At 46.1% G+C, this 16,824-nt stretch overlaps 1 protein-coding gene across 1 annotated transcript in view; it reads right to left on the reverse strand.

Annotated features, from left to right (window-relative positions):
* The window catches only part of TDP1 (tyrosyl-DNA phosphodiesterase 1), a 63,271-nt gene extending 48,921 nt beyond the window's left edge, over positions 1-14,350 (reverse strand). Inside the window, exons 1-5 of the mRNA XM_054566978.1 lie at positions 13,792-14,350; positions 9,737-9,780; positions 8,973-9,028; positions 5,347-5,443; positions 2,352-2,386 (exon numbers count right to left, since the gene is read on the reverse strand). Coding sequence (XP_054422953.1) covers positions 2,352-2,386; positions 5,347-5,443; positions 8,973-9,028; positions 9,737-9,780; positions 13,792-14,350 — 791 coding nt within the window. The remainder of the gene's footprint in view (positions 1-2,351; positions 2,387-5,346; positions 5,444-8,972; positions 9,029-9,736; positions 9,781-13,791) is intronic.
* Positions 14,351-16,824: the final 2,474 nt, after the last annotated feature.

Below are 16,824 nucleotides of genomic sequence, written 5' to 3' on the forward strand. Positions count from 1 at the left end.
GCAATAGCATTCTAAGCCTTGCAAGAGACAGCCCGGGGCTGCTTGACATGTTATGAAATACAGACGGAGTACGTTTAATGCGCCTCACGGGACTCCGGGCTCCGTGAGGACAGGCTGCATCTGGTCACTTCCAGATGCTCTGCACAGCATCTGGAACACAGGTCAACACATGTTTGCTCAAGTGAATGTGATCTCCAAGGCCACTTCCTATTTCCTATGGTAGCTCCACTCTGTCAAGCTGGGAGGCGGTTTACGCCCCATCACCAGGAGCTGGAAGGTTTTCTTCCTTTTCTAAATCATATGTTTGTCTTTCCTCTCTTACGAAAAGACTAAAATGTTCAAAAACAAAAATCATCTCAAAACACTTTATTTCCACTAGAGCTCTGTCTCAAGAATATATTTAATGAATAATTCCCAAAACATTTTAAAATGATCAAATGAAAGTAATTTCAAGATATAAGTTCAATCTCCTACAAGATGCTGTCATTTTAAGGAAATGTAAACTACACATACTACGTGGTTGGGAAAGGTTCTATTTTAATTACAGAAGCATTTATAGCTCGAATGAAGAGTTCTGTTGGTTTAACCTTCAAAGGGTGTCTGTTGGGGGGCAGTGGGGGAATGAACTTGCAGAGTGTGTGTCTGTGGGGGAGGGCAGGATGGACCAGAGCAAACAATGAGTCCTTTCTAGCAGCAAGCAACCAAAAATTCCCATTGCCAGCACCGGCTCAAGGAAACTGCTTATCTACTTGGAGCCTCTGGTCTATAAAACGAAGGGCTAAAATTTTTTTTTGAATAGCTTTTAAAAAAGGACAGCCCCTCTGGGCTCCACCGAACATTCCTGTGCTAGATCCTGGCCAGGCCCAGCAGACTCAGTCCCTCCTGGGAGGGAGGCAGAAGTCCTGCTACTCCTGGCTAGCCTGTTAACGACAGGGTGACTTCGCCCTTGCACTGCCTTATTCAAGGCCATTTTGCATCCTCTGCTGAATTAGCATCCTGTGAGCTCTAGGCTGCGCAAAGAATTGCTCCTGGAGCTCACTTTCAACACCCCTCAAACCCTGTCTTCTGCTAGACTGAAGCTTCCAGGGAGGGACAGTTGGTACCTGCTGCAGCATTTACCCACGAGCACCTAAGACTAGATAATGCGGGGTTGGTGGGTATATTTTACAAAATGGCTCAACTCTTTCTACTCTCATTTCTTTTTTACAGGAAATTGGCAAAATATAGTTTTAAGTGTATAAAAGAAAGCTGAATGTATACCCTCATTTCAGGCTGCCGTCTTATCAGAAAAACTGTGATCACAAAGACTCGCCCTCCCACCTCGAGATTCCTTTTTGCCCTGCAGACACTGAGGGAACAAGCCGGAAGCAGCCGGCTACCCAGTTCCACCACTGGTCTAGACGAAAGATGAGGCTTTGTCACATTCATTTCACAAATCCTTTCCCGAGAAATGGGATGTGTAAAAAAAAAAAAAAAAAAAATTGAAATATTTCCACATATATGTAAAAGGGCTCAGCAAAACCGGCTGTAAAACTAACCTAAAACAGGAGTCAAGTTGTTAACTGGGTGCAATATATCAAGTCAGAAGTAACAGAAAAGTTTGTCCTGTCTTTGATTTGCAAGATCTCAGAAAAGTATCCTGAAGGAGATTTGTGGGATGTCTTGAGCAGGAACAGGCATCAGCCTCTTGAATCGACAATTATTTTTTTTAAAGATTTTATTTATTTATTTTTAGAGAGAGGGGAAGGGAGGGAGGAAGAAGAAAAGAAACATCGATGTGAGAAAGAAACTGATCTGTTGCCCCTCATCTAGGGACCTGGTCAGTAGCCCAGGCACGTGCCCTGACTGGGAATCAAACCAGTGACCTTTGGGTTTGCAGACATGCGCTCAATTCACTGAGCCACACCAGACAGGACACTGCGTTGATAACTTTTTGTAAAACAGTTTTTCTCCTATCACAGGGTGGAGGTGACCATCAATATTCTACTTGATGCAACTCAGAATCTCATAAAAACCACAAGACTATCTTTAAGGCAATGAAACCCACAGGCATGTCACTAACACATGTACAGTCACCTACAACCACGGACCACACACCACTGCGTCTGTTCTCCTACGTCCTGAACAGAAACCAGAAACCGCACGAGGGATTCAGGCTTTAACGTTGAAAGCTGGATCCCAGTATTTTGTCTTATGGCTGTTAGAAAACAACTCTACTTCCATTAATTCTTTACTGACAGATTTCCCCCCAGCAAAACCATCACATGTGAGTTCCCCTAAGGGCACTTTTTGAATAGCATCCTTTTGTCTACTAAAATCATACCCTCTCTCATTTCATAAAAATTGCTTACGTGTGGTGTGTTCCAAATGCAATATCCAACTTTGCCTAGGATGAAAAAGAAGTTAAGTCACTTACTGAAACAAAACAAAACAACAACAAAAAAAGAAAACTCAATAATATTCCCCGCTATTGGTAATTAAATCAGTAAAGTTTCAGGTCAACTTTCTTTAACTGCTTTTACTGCCCTCTAGTGGACAAGCCCTTGATCAACAACTTCGCTTTTGTACTACCCAGTGAGGCTTGTTTAAAAAATTTTTTTTAGTTACCCAAAATGATTCAATACTTTTTGCATTTTTCATTATAGTAATTATAAGCTAAAAAGCCTAATTTCTTTAGTTATCAAAACACTAATGAAAACAAATGAGATTATGCAGAGTTTTAAAAGGAGATTAATTTGGCTTATACAGAAATTAATAAATACAAAAAGTTTTCAGAGCATATTCAAAAAACATTGACTGTGGTGGCAGCAGAAAGACTTGTGTTATGATATTAAAACAGAAGTTTTCTTAATAACACAGCAAGTGCTGAAAAAAAAGAACATAATACAGTATTAAATCCATTTTCACGTTACAAAATGACACCTTCACATACAAATGTGAGGGGGGGTGGAGAAGTCACACATTTTATCTAACACTCAGTGTGGCAAGACCTTGGTTAAGCAGAACATGCCCAAGATGTACGTTATGAAAGAGTTAAAATAGAAATGTCGAAATAGCAGTAAGCAACACACAAATCCTAGCTTCATGAATTTGCATGACTGAAAAATACGTAAATCTCTGTGCTTCATCTTCCTCCTCTTTCAAATGATGGGACTATTAAGAGGTTCAGATAGTTGTTAGGTGTGAGAAAAAGTGTTTCAGGGGTGTAGGAAATGGGGTGTGCACCAGGCAGGGCTCCAGAAACGGGGGCAAGCCCTGGAGCAGCCCCCGCCCACCTACCACCGGACAGGTGGGCGGACCTGTTTGCTGGCAGCAGTGTGAGCAACTGGGAGACACAGGTGAGTGTGACCCGGTCCCTATAGTGACCGTGCTCACGACCAGGCGGCCCAGGTCACTAGGCTCTCGCACTCAGTGTTTGGGGATGCTCACAGGCCAGCTTATATTTGTGCGGTCTGGCCACAGTAGAGAGAGCAGGAACTGTGGTCGATGTCTCTAAAATCACAAAAGTAGAATGAAGGTGCCACTCTGTAAACTGATACTTAGCTCAGAAAAAGCAATGGTCTCGAGCAGGGGTGTCTGACCTTTTGGCATCTCTGGGCCACACTGGAAGAAGAGTTGTCATGGGCCACACATTAAATACATTGTGACATGTAATCACACACAAAAAAATCTCATAATGCTTTAATTTACGATATTGTGCTGGGTCGCATGCGGCCCGTGGGCTACAGGTTGGACACTCCTGGTCTAGAGACTTGGCTTTCAAGTTTAGTTTTGCTCTAAGTTGTGTGATTTTTGGCAAGTCTAAGCATAAAATTAAGGATAATAATAACTTCAACAGTTAACATTGATTGGGTGCTTTCTGGGGCAAATGCACCAAATCCCTTGTACAACCACCTTGTGAAGAAGAGTATCAGCAATCCACTTTAAAGATGAACGAATTAAGCTTAAAGAGGTTCCGTGATGAGCCCATAATGACACAGCTGGTACGTGAAGAGCTGGGACAGAACCCAGGTAGCCCGAACCTCGTCCACCAGCAGGCCCCAATCCGGCCTCTGGCCCCGTATGTACAAAGTGAGGGAAGTGTTAGCATCTGCCAATTCTTTGACTGAGGTCAAGGTCAGGAATTCATCTTAAGACATAAGGTATTTCAATAAGCCAGGATGGGGCCACAGTCCTTCCCTACCTCACGCTAGACCTGGGAGCTCCCGAACAGCTCTTTGCAGGAGGTTTGGAAGACAGCGGCTCACCCCGCCCTCTAGTGGCGGGTCTGGAGCACGCCACAACGTCTCCTAAATTTTTCAGGACAGGTAGTTATTTGAAAAACACTATTTCTTTTGACTGAATTACTAATTTTCAAGATTCCTATGTTATTTTATTTTCTGACCACTTTTAGTCTGATGAGCACTGTCCTACTGCAGTTTAGCCCCTTCTGTTTTGGGAAGTAAAAGCAAACAATGGGGGTTTTAGCAACTGCTAAGCAAAGGCATGTCTGAGTAGAAGGTGAGCCACAAACATACTGGGACAAAGAATGCTTTCGAACTCCAACCATCTAAAGCACAGCGGTTGAATCGCAGTGCTGAAGCCCAGGTTTTGAGAGGCACACGGAACTAGACGCAATCAGAGCAGGACCAGTGGTTGGCGGGAGAGAGGGAATCCGTGGTATGTCCAACCCAGCTGGAGAAAGACAACTAAGGGAGATGCCATCAAGTGTAAGAATCACTGACACACGCTAGAAGGAGAATTATTCTATGCGGCTCCAGAGGGTAAAAAGTAGGACCAATGTGCACAGTCCCAGGAGGAAGGATGGTTAATTTTACATGTCCACTTGGCTAGGCCACAGTATCCAGGTATTTGATCATGTGTTGCAGTGAAGGTAGTTTTAGGTAAGATTAACAGTCACATTAGTGAACTCTGAGGAAAACAGACTGACCTCCACAATGTAGGCAGGCCTCACCCCATTTGCTGAAGGCCTCAAGAGAAGACTGGCTCCTTCAGGGAAGGGGGATTCAGTCTCCAGACTGCCTGTGGACTCCAGCTGCAACGTCCATTCTTCCCTGGGTTTCGGACTTGCCAGTGGGCCCCACGCACACCCCCCACCCCCTGCCCTTGCCATAGGATGTTTCCCTGAAGAACCCTCCCTAATACAGGGATATGAGGTCGATGTGAAGAAAAATCTTTCTAACCACAAGGGCTTCCTCAGGAAGCATTCAGGCCAAAGTTAGGCAAGTGTCTGCTGGGGATGCTGGAGAGAGAATTCCTGAGCTAGGCAGGTAGAGAGAGGAAGTGCCTAAACTTCCTTCCAACTCACAGACCAAGCGTGACCTCGAACGGCAAGCAGCAGCTCACCTGGCAGAGGGAAACGTTTTCGTAAGGCTTTGCCTCAGCGTGTAAGTGAGCCTTAGCTTCTCGCTTATCGCCATGCACAAGCAGGATTGGTTTCTTCCTGAAAGAGGCCAGAAGCATAACATTTAATATACGTCATTCATAAGGCCGGACCCTTGCCCAGGGAGGGCGTGCGAGCTTCCTTCTCGCCCTGCACGAGCTCCTGGCCTTTGTGCTGACTGAGTGTGGGGCTGGCACTGAACAGCGGCCACTTAATCTTTATTAAGCACTTACCTTTTTAATGGGGCCATGTGGCCTGATCCTGAAGCTCTACAGCGACCCCGAGGGGCTATGACTCAAGAATGTTCTTGGGTAATGAATTACACCTTCTTTGGTCGCAAGGGGTATACAGCTCTGTGTTACTATGTTTAAATTCAGACAGATTAAAAAATATAAAATTACTATTGTAAAGCACAATGCTCTTTTCCTTCCTCTTTTGAAACCTTGCTAGGTCTACACTTACCAAGCTCCTACTATGTACTGGGCACTGTAATACATGAGTGACCAGGCCCATGTCCACAGCACGATGCAGACTCATTAAAGGTGGATCTATTTCAATGAAACAGAGCCGAAGATACACTAAAACTGCTGTATTTTTGCATTCCTAAAGGACAACATACAAATGCTCTTCAGGAATAGATTAGATTTAAAAGGCTTTTTCAGGGAAGCATGATCTCCAGTTAATTCAAAGTGAGATGATCCTTAGAAATCAATATACCTTTACAAGTACTCCCAACAAAACAAAAATTGGATTTTTCTCCAATGAGCAATCAAGCAAGATGAACAACTACAGCTCCTTCCACAGTTATCAATCATGGAGCAGACCAACTCCCCCCCCCCCCACAGGAACGGGGTTCTCGCAACAAAAAGAAAGATCACAGAAAATGCACTTCTGGCGCAGATGCCTAGCTCCTTAACTCCCATTAACATGTTAGTGCAAATAAAGTAGGGAACACACCTTCCCAACTTTTTGCTATTTTACAACTAGAAAAACAGTCCAGAGAACCAGGTAACAGAAACTCAACCCTCTATCGCCCAGAAACAATTAGTGGTATCAGGCCATCAGATGTTTTTTTGAAATAAAAAATAAAACATTACTGACAGGAGTTGAAGTCTACATGAATTCCTTCACATTTACTGATTCCATAACCTATTACAAAAAGGCAGCGGTGATGGTCAATTTCATATGTCAACTTGAGTGGGCCAAGGGGTGTCTGGATCAAACATGACCTCTGGGTGTCTCTGTGCTGGGGGTCCTGGATGAGATCGGCATTTGAATGGGTGGACTCGCAGAGCAGAGAGCCCTCCCTGATCGGGGTGCGCACCATCTAGTCTACTGACAGCCTGGGCCGGAAGACCAAGTGGAGGGAGGAGTGGCTTTTTTCCTGAGCCGGCCAACTGCCCAACATAAATCTCCATATACAGGGCGGGACTAAAGCAGGTATACAGCTGTTCACATGGATAACAGAATAATTAAACTCTTTTGTGTACTCACAAGTGTGTGCCTAGTTGTGATCCGCCCTGTGTAAGGTCTATTGGTTCTGCTTTTCTGGAAAACCCTTCTACAGCCAGCATCTGGGCAACATAAGGCAGTATATATACACCTCTACAGTCTGAATGTTTCTCTCTATAAATTCTGGAATTAACTACCGGACCTTGACATTTAGGTCATTCCTCCTCCTGACAGCATTCCTAGGCTGCCTCTAGCGTGAGTGGGGTGGGACAGGCGGGACTCCTCTGTCCCCGACTATAGTTACTGAGAGCCCGTGACTACTGCGCCAGCTCGCTGGGGCTGCCATAGTAAAGTACCATAAACTGGGGGGCGGGGGGTGGTTTAACAACAAGTTTTGGCCTCACAATTCTGGGAACAAGAGGTCTGAGATCAAGGTGTCAGCAGGGTCAGCTCCTTGTGAGGTTGAGGTAAGGCTCTGGTCCAGGCCTCTCCCTCAGCGTCTGGGCGGGGTGCTCCCTGCGCCTTCACCCTGTGTGTGTGTCCGCACTTCCGCTTCTCAGAAGCGCACCAGCAGTATTAGAGTGAGGCCCACCCTACTGACAAAACCTGGCTATCCCTGACAAAACCTATTTTCAAATAAGGACACATTCTGCGGAACTGGGAGCTGGGACTCCAACAGGTCTTCCTTGGGGGTGAGACAATTCAACCCGAAAGACACACCAGGAGCTGTCGTCTATATTTTGGCAACACATGAAAGGCGTGGCAATTTGAGAAGCAAAGGGACGAATGACAAAAGTGCCAATGCAACTAACAGGGGTGCTTATGGCCAGGAGGACCCTGTGGCCCACGGCTCCACGGCCCGTTGCCTCCTGATGTCCCTTCTCTCTTCCCCTTCCCTAACAAAAGCCGACCTCATTCAGGATGGTGTGCTCAGCTAAGGCCTCATTTACAGCCTCTTGCCGGACCGGTTACTGTCCTGTGACTGAGTGCTGCTCAGTGAAACACAAGCAGCTGTCGAGGGGAACTTCCAGGAGGGCTGCTCAGAGGGGGCACGGCTGGGGTGTGACCCTCTCTTCCTCCTCCCCTTTCTCCTCCCTGCCGTCTGGAACACAGACCAGGGACCTGGAGCTCCAGGTGCCATCCTGGACCTCAAGGTGTCTCTGAAGACTGAAGTCACACACGGGGACGGTGGGACAGAAAGAGGGGTGAGTCTCTGAGAGCGATGGTGTCCCCAAACCAGAAATCAGATGTCCACCGCCTGGACTTCTTAGGCTGGAGAAATTTTTTTCTGGCTGTTTAAGCCACCATTGTTTTGGGTTTTCTGTCGCACGCAGCTAAAACTAATCCTACGTAAAAAAGAAAAAAATCCTACGTGTCACAGGTCAAAGACAAGCCCTTGAGTGCCGAGGCCTTGGGAAATTTCACCGGCATTTCACCTATTGTTACTGATGGTTTCCACCATCTGATCCCTCAATGCACGAAGGATTATCAGGATCTGATAATCAGTTTCCCTGCCTGTGCATTCCTGGACCTCACTTGTTGTTATGGAGTCTGTCAAGTAAATGTGTTAGAAACCAGGGCGGGTGCATATCGTCACTGCGTCACTGCGTGATGTTGCCTACTTGGCCAGTTTTGCTGAGCCCCAGGCTGAGGAACTCCGGAAGACAGACTATCTATCGCCTCCATCACCTGGATAGGGGAAGGCCCCGTGACACCTTTATCAACTCAAGCTACAGGAGGGATCGCTGGAGACAGACCCTCAGAACCGCGCTGATGTGGTATGCAGAGCGTGGCATGCCGGCTGTGTGCTGGCCCGCTCACAGGCGTGCAAAGCGGGTGGCAGCGCCTTTTCCTTCACATTAACACTGGACATCAAGGTCTCTTATTTGGGTTGGAATTTGTCCTTATCTACTTCTGGACAGAGCAATGGAGGAAGATGATACAATCTGTATAAGGAATGCATGTGATTAGTTAGATGAATAAAAGGTTGTTTTCTCAATATCACTTCATGTATGATTTGCATGGTTTTAAATGACACTCAGAAAAGACGGCTGACGGCTGCCTGAAAGGCACAACCCTTGTGTTTTAGAGCCCCTTACTATTGTGACATCATCACCTGTCATCACGGGGAACTCACCTGAACTCCGGTGGATACTGTTTTATGAGCCAGTCCACGTCAAAGCAGTAGTTAAACTGGATGGAGGCAGGGGAGGGAAGAAAAGGGGCTGAGTCATGGGTAATTTAGCCAAGCAGTCCACGCAGACTCAATCTAGCTATGACGACACACAAAAATGCACCCCACGGTTCTATCTGGGACCAGGATTCTTGAGGCCGAGCCAAACATGAAAGGCCCCGAAAGCTTTGCTCTCTTCAGGGAAGGGACTTTCTTTCTGACCAGAGTTGACAGCCTGGAGCATTAAGTGATTTATCAAAACAAAGGGACCGGCTCTGTCTGGCAGGAGCAATCAAACACGCAAAAGTAGCCATAACTTTTAGTCACTTTTTTTTTTCTTTTGTAGCTGTAGAAAATTTCTTACTTTTCTAAATCAAACTTGAGCTGTCTTTCACTTTTCTGCCCATACCTCCCTGGGGGGTTTGCATGACAGTCCCACCGGATAATCACTGTCCTGAGCCCTCAGGCCGAAATTTCCAAAGTGACTTCTTAGCTAGTGCTTGTTGCCTAATGCAGAGCCAGGAGCCCACTGACAGTGGCATTTGCATTCCACGGGGGTGGCTGTGGATCCCACACTGTGGCTGTGATACGTGCCCTCCCGCACAGGACCGAGACACGGTTCCCCATCACTTACATTTTCTTATGGAATTGTTTAATTACTTCTCCCCTTTCAACAACCCCCCGCCGCTAACCCCCAAACAAACAAACAGTCTTAACTGTAAACTCACCTGTGCTGAAGATACAAGTGTCCCAAATAGAGGAGATAAAATATCTGAGAAGACAAAACATTTAAATCTAATTCATATTTTGATAAAAATTCTCTAGTAATAATAACCACAACAGGCCCTGGCCAGGTGGCTCAGCTGGTTAAAGCGTTGTACTAAACACCGGGCTGTGGGTTCCATCCCCAGTCAGGGCACATACAAGCAGCAATCAATGAATGCATAAATAAGTGGAACAAATAGATGGTTTTTTTCCTCTTTCTCCCCAAAAATCAATCAATAAAAATAGTAATAATCACAACTGGCTTAATAGTCACTGATGCTCAAAGTTTGGCTTAGAAAGTAGCGAACTGAAAAATTACTACAACGGTAGACTTCAGTGTTCTATAACATTCCAGAGGAAATTTCTCTGTGCTATGTAATAATACTTACTATGTATTCTTTAGTACAAGGTAACATAAAATTAAAAACTACAACTTCAATACTGGATGAGCGGTCCATTTTAGAAGCTGCCAACAAGGACAATAATGATACACGTGGTTCCTCTTTCCAGGTCTCTCAATCTTTACCTCCCCAACCCAGGACTACCTTGGTTCCTGTGAAGGAGACGGCAGAGGCCGCCACAGGTCCGAGCTGGTATTTCTAGCATTCTCCGAGGAGGTCCCACCTCACGCCCGCTCCAGCTGACTTTGGAGAGGCCAGGAAGCTCACGTCTCAGAACCACCACCATGAGAGGAAGAACTCGACTGCTCATTGTCACCATTGCCGATTCTAAGAGCCGCCCTCCTACAGGACCTATGAGGACCAGGCCCCATTCCTGGCACTTTCCACAAGTCAACTCCCACTCCTCTCTCACAGCTTCCGAGGTGGGATCTGTCGCTCCCGTTGTGTCCATGAGGAGTGTCCTTAGGCCGAGGCAGAGTCCGGCTCTGACGCAGGCTGTCCACTCCAGCGCTGCTGCTCTTAACCATCCAACTGTCTCTGAGGATTAAGAACGGGCTCATTCATCTATTTGACCCGCATTTACTAAGTGCCTTCTGTCTTCCAGGCATGAGCTAGGCACCTGGGCACAAAGATTGTACAAGTGCAAAAAAACTCCTCTTAGCGAAGCTCCTACCTTTATGGGAGAGTTGTACCATCAGGAGATAAAACCGCAACATAGTCCTTGATCATGTCCTCCATTCTGCCCTACTCGTCACTCCTCTTTCCACCTTTCTAAATTTTATCTATCTTTCTTGGACCATCTGAAGTCCCTCTTCCTCAATGACATCTTCTAAACAAGCCACAATTTTGTATTGGATTGACCAAAACGTCTGTTATGTTTTTTCTGTACGATGGCTCTAGTAGTGCTTAGTTGTCTTTAACTTCATTAGGAGTGATTTTGTTAGATTGTATTGTGACAGTTGTCATGTCAGCATGCATTTAAAAAAAAACAACACATCGAAATTGGTGAATTTCTGTGCAGCCATTTTCATGTTGAAGATAGAAGATATGCAACATTTTTGGCCTATTATTTTAAAAAAGGTAAAAACGCAACTGAAACACAGAAAAAGATTTGTGCAGTGTGTGGAAAAGGTACTGTGACTGATCGAATGTGTATCTAATGCGTCAAAAGTGGTTTGTAAAGTCTCGTGCTGGAGATTTCTTGCTGTACGATGCTCCACAGTCAGGTAGGCCAGTTGAAGTTGATAGCAATCAAACTGAGACACTGATAACAATCAACATTATACCATGCAGGAGATAGCTGACATACTCAAAATATCCAAATCAATAAAGTTACTGGTGAAAATGAAAAAAATGCCTATTTTATATTACGGAAAAAAGTAATGGATTTTTTGGCCAACCCAACAGATGTCATGTGTACCCTTCCATATGTTGGACTGATTTATCGAACAGTTAAAAGCATAGATTCTGATGCTGAATTCCTGGGTTCAAATCCCAGCTCTATCATTTATCAGCTCTGTGACTTTAGGCAGATTTTTCAACTTGTCTAAACTGCAGATCTGTCACCTGTCCAAGAAGGACAACTGTAACATCTCCTAATAGGCTGTTATGAGAATTAAAGGAGATACTCATTCAAAAGCTCCTAGCTTAATGTTCCCTCTCCTTCCTCAGTATCTTAGTGCTAACAGCCAGTCCTTATTTTATTATACAGCAACACCTTGCACAGTTCTCTACTGATTTCCTGTATCAATCTCTGTCAAATAAAACAAAAACACTGAAATCTAGAAATATTTCTTCAAAGTACCCAGACAAGACATTCTCAAAAAGAAAAAAAAAATAACCTGTAGAATCTAACTCCTTACATTATGGAATACACCAACACTTACATATTAGAGAAGATATGTAATATACAATTATATAATTGATATGTAATTAAAACACTGCTGATAGTGAACATAACCTAATCTTGAAAGTGGGCTGGAAAAATAGGTAACTTGGAAAAGAGCGATGCTTAGTTTGTGCATCTGCCACATTAGCATATTGTGCTGGTCACTTCGTGTATTTTCCTTCTTTTTTCTGAATCCCCAGGTTTAAAAAAAAGAGTACACTGAAATGAAAAGTCTGGTTGGTCCTTTGTTAATTACCTACACAGCAAGGGAGGGGCAAAGCCAGGATTCAAATCCCATCTCTGGATTCTGGAGCTCCTGGTGCTCCCCCTTAAAGGGAAACTGCTCTCTCTCCTCACCCAAAGCTTCTGACACCAAGTGCGCTGGGTGTTCCCCACATACCGATTCTCCAATTCTCTCCAGACGCCAGCTGGATACCCTACAATTTCATTCACTTCTGACACCATCTGCCTCGCATTAGCATCAAATCTCGCACAGGTTAGGGGCTCAGTCCCGCAACACTGCCCCCACCTCAGACGCCCACCCCAAACCCAGGCCTCCTGTGCTTCTCTGCCTGTAACTTCCTATGATCCCCTCCTCAGGGTCGATAATTTGCTAGTCCCACAGATCAGGAAAGCACGTGCGATGACTGGTTTATTATAAAAGGGGGCCGCTAAGGAGAGCCAGGTGGGAGGGATGCATCGGGCACTGCCGTACAGGGGAAGGGGACAGAGCCACTGCACCCTCTCGGCACCTCCTCGTGTGCACCCACCTGAACGCTCTCCAGACCCACTCAGTTAGGGGGCTGTAAGGGGGCCTTGTAACACAGGCACGATTGACTGAACCGCCGGCCATTAGTGATTCACTTGACCTCCACTCCCTCTCCTCCCCCGGGAGACAGGAGATAAGGCAGCAAGTTCCACCTTCAATCACGTGGTTGGTTCACTGGGCAATGAGCCCCCATTCTTGGGGCTTTCCAAAAGTCACCTCATCAACATAAGCTCAGGTGTGGCTGAAAGGGGCCTGTTGTGAATAACAAAACATCCTTTGACCTTTATTACTTTGGAGCTGTTTGAGGAGCCTAGGACAAAAACCAAATATAACCAGAGAGGAAACCCAAATATATAACAATATCACACAGATGCATCCCAGGGAATAACCAAAGCAACCAAAGACCATCTTTTGGTTCAGAACTGAAGCATGTATTTGCATGCTGGCATTTTTTTTTAGCTTCTTCACCAGGAACCAAGGCCAGGCTTCCAAGCAGTGGTCCTCAAACTTGACTGGGTGTTAGAATCCGCTAAAGGGCTTGTTAAACAGATTGCAGGGCCTTGTTCCCAGTGAATGTGGGTAGGACTGAGAACAGGCATTTTTAACAAGTTTTAGGTGATGCTGACGCTACTGATCCAGCGACCAACGAGAACTGCCGATATCAAGTGTCTGCAACCTCATTAATAAAGTGCTACTGATCAAGTTTAATCTCTAGGTTACAAGTTAAACAATTCTACACACTGCACTAAGTGTTTGGAAGTGCTCATCTACAGGCCTGTGAGAAACAGCCTCTGATTTCCTGCCCGAAGGAGACAGTTTGCTGTCACCGTGGTGTTTTCCTTCTTCCTGAGCGGGATAAGGCCACGAGGGTCTTGGAGATCCCTCGAGGCTGCCTTCCGGGTTTCACCCCAGGGCCCTCTCGCGAGCTGTCTGACAGGCCCCCACACCAGCACCACTTACCCTTGATATGCAGGGCTCCCGAGTTGTACTTTGGCTTAATTCCTGAGACTCTAGTGAGGTAAAATTGGAAGGGGTTCCCTTTATCCAGCATGTCCCAGATGTCCTGGCCTTCCCCTGACGTTTCGTATTCGTCTTCGTCCTCCGCGAGGGCACGGCCGGCGGGAGGGCCCTGATGGCCAGCGTGTGGGGTGCCACCGCCTTTGGGAGAGGAAGCACCCCTCTCCTCTTTGACAGCCACTTTCTGCTGCGTCTCTGCGGGCAGCTCATCGTCCTCACTGCTGGAGAGGCACCAACCCAGCTCTTCCTGGGAGCTGCTCTTCTGCCTCTTGGGAGGTGAAACTTCTGAAGCTGCATCTGTGTTGCTGAATTTCACAGGTGATATTTTCCTCCTGTGGGCGGCTTTCCGGGCCTCGGAACAGGTGTACCTGGGCTCATACACTGCTCGCTGCCCGGCATGGGGGAGAAGAGAGGTAGATGGATTGTCCAGTTTGGGCTTTTCCTCCTCACTTTCGTCACTACTGGATATTGTCCACCTCCCATAATTACCTTCCTGAGACATTATACTTCTTCTGGAAATGAAAAGATGGAGATATTATTATTTCCCATGCACTAGGCCATTGGCAAACTAACTTTACTGCTCTCAAATTCCCTGTCATATGACTGTCTACGATACATACAGCATATCTGACACCTACCAGATGCTGAGTCATGTTACCGACATCAGCTGCTTTGCAGGTGCTTAGGGGCACATTACCAAACTCTACTAAGGAATTTGGCAAAGACAGTGATAGCAAAAATCCTGGTCACCTTCCCCTCCCCTCCCTTAGTCTTTCAACCTAGACCTTGTTCTTAGATGCCCCAGGGATAGGGGTTGAGCCAAAGTCCAAAATAAAACAAAAAAGTTCATTCTTGACCCTGAAGCTTCCAAAGTTAGGCTGGGGTTAAGGCCAATGTAAGAAATTTCAAGAGTAATTCTGAGTAGGCTCAAATTTTTATAGTCAAAGTGGAATTTATATAGCTATCCCTCACTGAAGCACGGAGCCCGAAGGACTTCAGTGATTCTTACTTCCCCAAAGATAAGCTAACTACCTATCATAAATCTTAAGAAAATCCTCAAGACAGTGTCAAATGATCAATTCTGTATGTACATTATCTAGCAGGGCTAAATAATACATAATAAATAATAAGCTTACGGTCCTGGTCCTAAAACAAACTGCTAAGCCCTGCAGAGAAAGAACTTGTATTGAAGCAAAACACTTTTATTTTGTAAACCACAGTCTAATTTTCACTTTCTTTATTTCAAGAGGAAAATATATGCCAAAGAAGATGAAATACTAAAGAAATTCTCCCACCATTTGCCAGCTTGAAGTATTAGAACTTTTAATAAGGACTTAAAAAATTAATGGGTACAAATAAGTACTCCTCTTAAAGCTGCTAGCTCTCCCTCTCCCCCCACCACCCTACACCCAGCTGGGGCAGTCCTTTTTATACTACACCCAGCTGCTGCTACTTACAGAATTTGCAGACTATCAGGAGGGCACCAGGGTCAGGCTCCTCAACTGAGGCCCTGTCTGGGTTGTTGGTGGGCAAATATGGGCCCTGATCTCATTACTAGGTGGCAAACGTGCACTCAGGTTACTTAACTGCTGAACCTAAGTATCCTTCTTTATAAAAGGGGTATCATACCTACCTTCCAGAGTACAATCATTCATCTAACAAATACTTACTGAGCAGCTACTATGTGCCAAGCATTGGGAATGAAGAGTTAACAACACACAAATGGGTGCTGCCCTAGAAGAGCTTATGTATTTCAGGGGAAAAGAAAAAGACCAACACAACAATAAATGAACAAAAAACCAAGATATCTTTACAGACATTCCTTACATTTTTTAGGTATGGGACAGAATCAGGGCTGTCCTCACTATGGAACGCTGAATAAGTAATATTTAAGTGAGATCTGGAGGCTGAAAGCAACCAGCGCGGACAAGGCGTAGCAGTATTCCAAGTAGAGGGAACCCAACCTGCAAAGGCCATCAGGTGCGAACCAGGCTGTAGTAATTGCAAGAGCAGAGGCAAGGACTCGGTCCAGGAATACAGTGGTCCAGGAGGAAGGACGTGGGGAGGAGGAGTAAACACTATTAACGATTCTGGGTTTTATTCTAAGAACAATGGGGCTCCACTGAAGGACTTTAATAAGAGTACCTGGGCCCCATTTACCTCTTTTAAAAATATACCGTTCCTTACAACTCTGGATGGAGAATGGTTTGGAGGGAGACAGAAGTGAGGAGGCTCCTGCAAGGACTCGGGGAGCTGCCTGATGGGAGAAGTTGGGGAGAGAACTTAGTGAGTGGATTCGGGGTACGTGTGGGGAAGCAATGACAGCTGCTAACTTTTCTGTGCGCTTACCTCGGACCCGACACAAATCGAAGCGCTTCACCAGGGATTAATTTAAGGGATTAATTTATTTCACTTTCACAACAAGTCTACACCGAGTACCACGACTGTTTCCATTTATGGGGAAGCTCAGCACAGAAAGGTTAAGTGGCATGGGGTGAACGCTCAACATGCGGTCACCATCACCGCCATAAGCCGAGAACGCCCACCTAACTACTCCGAGAAGCCGGAATAAGAACCAGAGCAGGGGGAGCCCTCATGCCCCTACTCCTGCAGGACTTGGGTTGCAGTACCCGCTGCTCGCGCCCAGCACGTACTGGAGGAAGTCGAGGCCCAGGAGGAGACCCTACCTAGTGTGTACAAGGTGCTCCGTTTCCAGCCACGCCGGGACCTTACGACTTCACTGGATTTAAGTGGCTCGCGCACGACGACCGGATCGGAAGAAACACGAGCGCAGGCCCAGCTCCCGCAGCGGCCAGAGGCTCCCGAGCCCGCAGCCACTCGAGATCTCGCCCCTCCACGGCCGCCGGCGCCTGCGCGCGGTTCAAACTCTCCCGGCCCCAGAGCGCACTTCGCGGCTGTAGCTCAGCCCCCTCACCTTCCCCTTCCGGGACGCCCACCGCTGGGTCCTAAAGACCG

This window comes from Pteronotus mesoamericanus, unplaced genomic scaffold (genome assembly GCF_021234165.1).
Source record: "Pteronotus mesoamericanus isolate MK-2021 breed Mesoamerican mustached bat unplaced genomic scaffold, CSHL_Meso_final contig_182, whole genome shotgun sequence".
Lineage (NCBI taxonomy): Eukaryota > Metazoa > Chordata > Mammalia > Chiroptera > Mormoopidae > Pteronotus > Pteronotus mesoamericanus.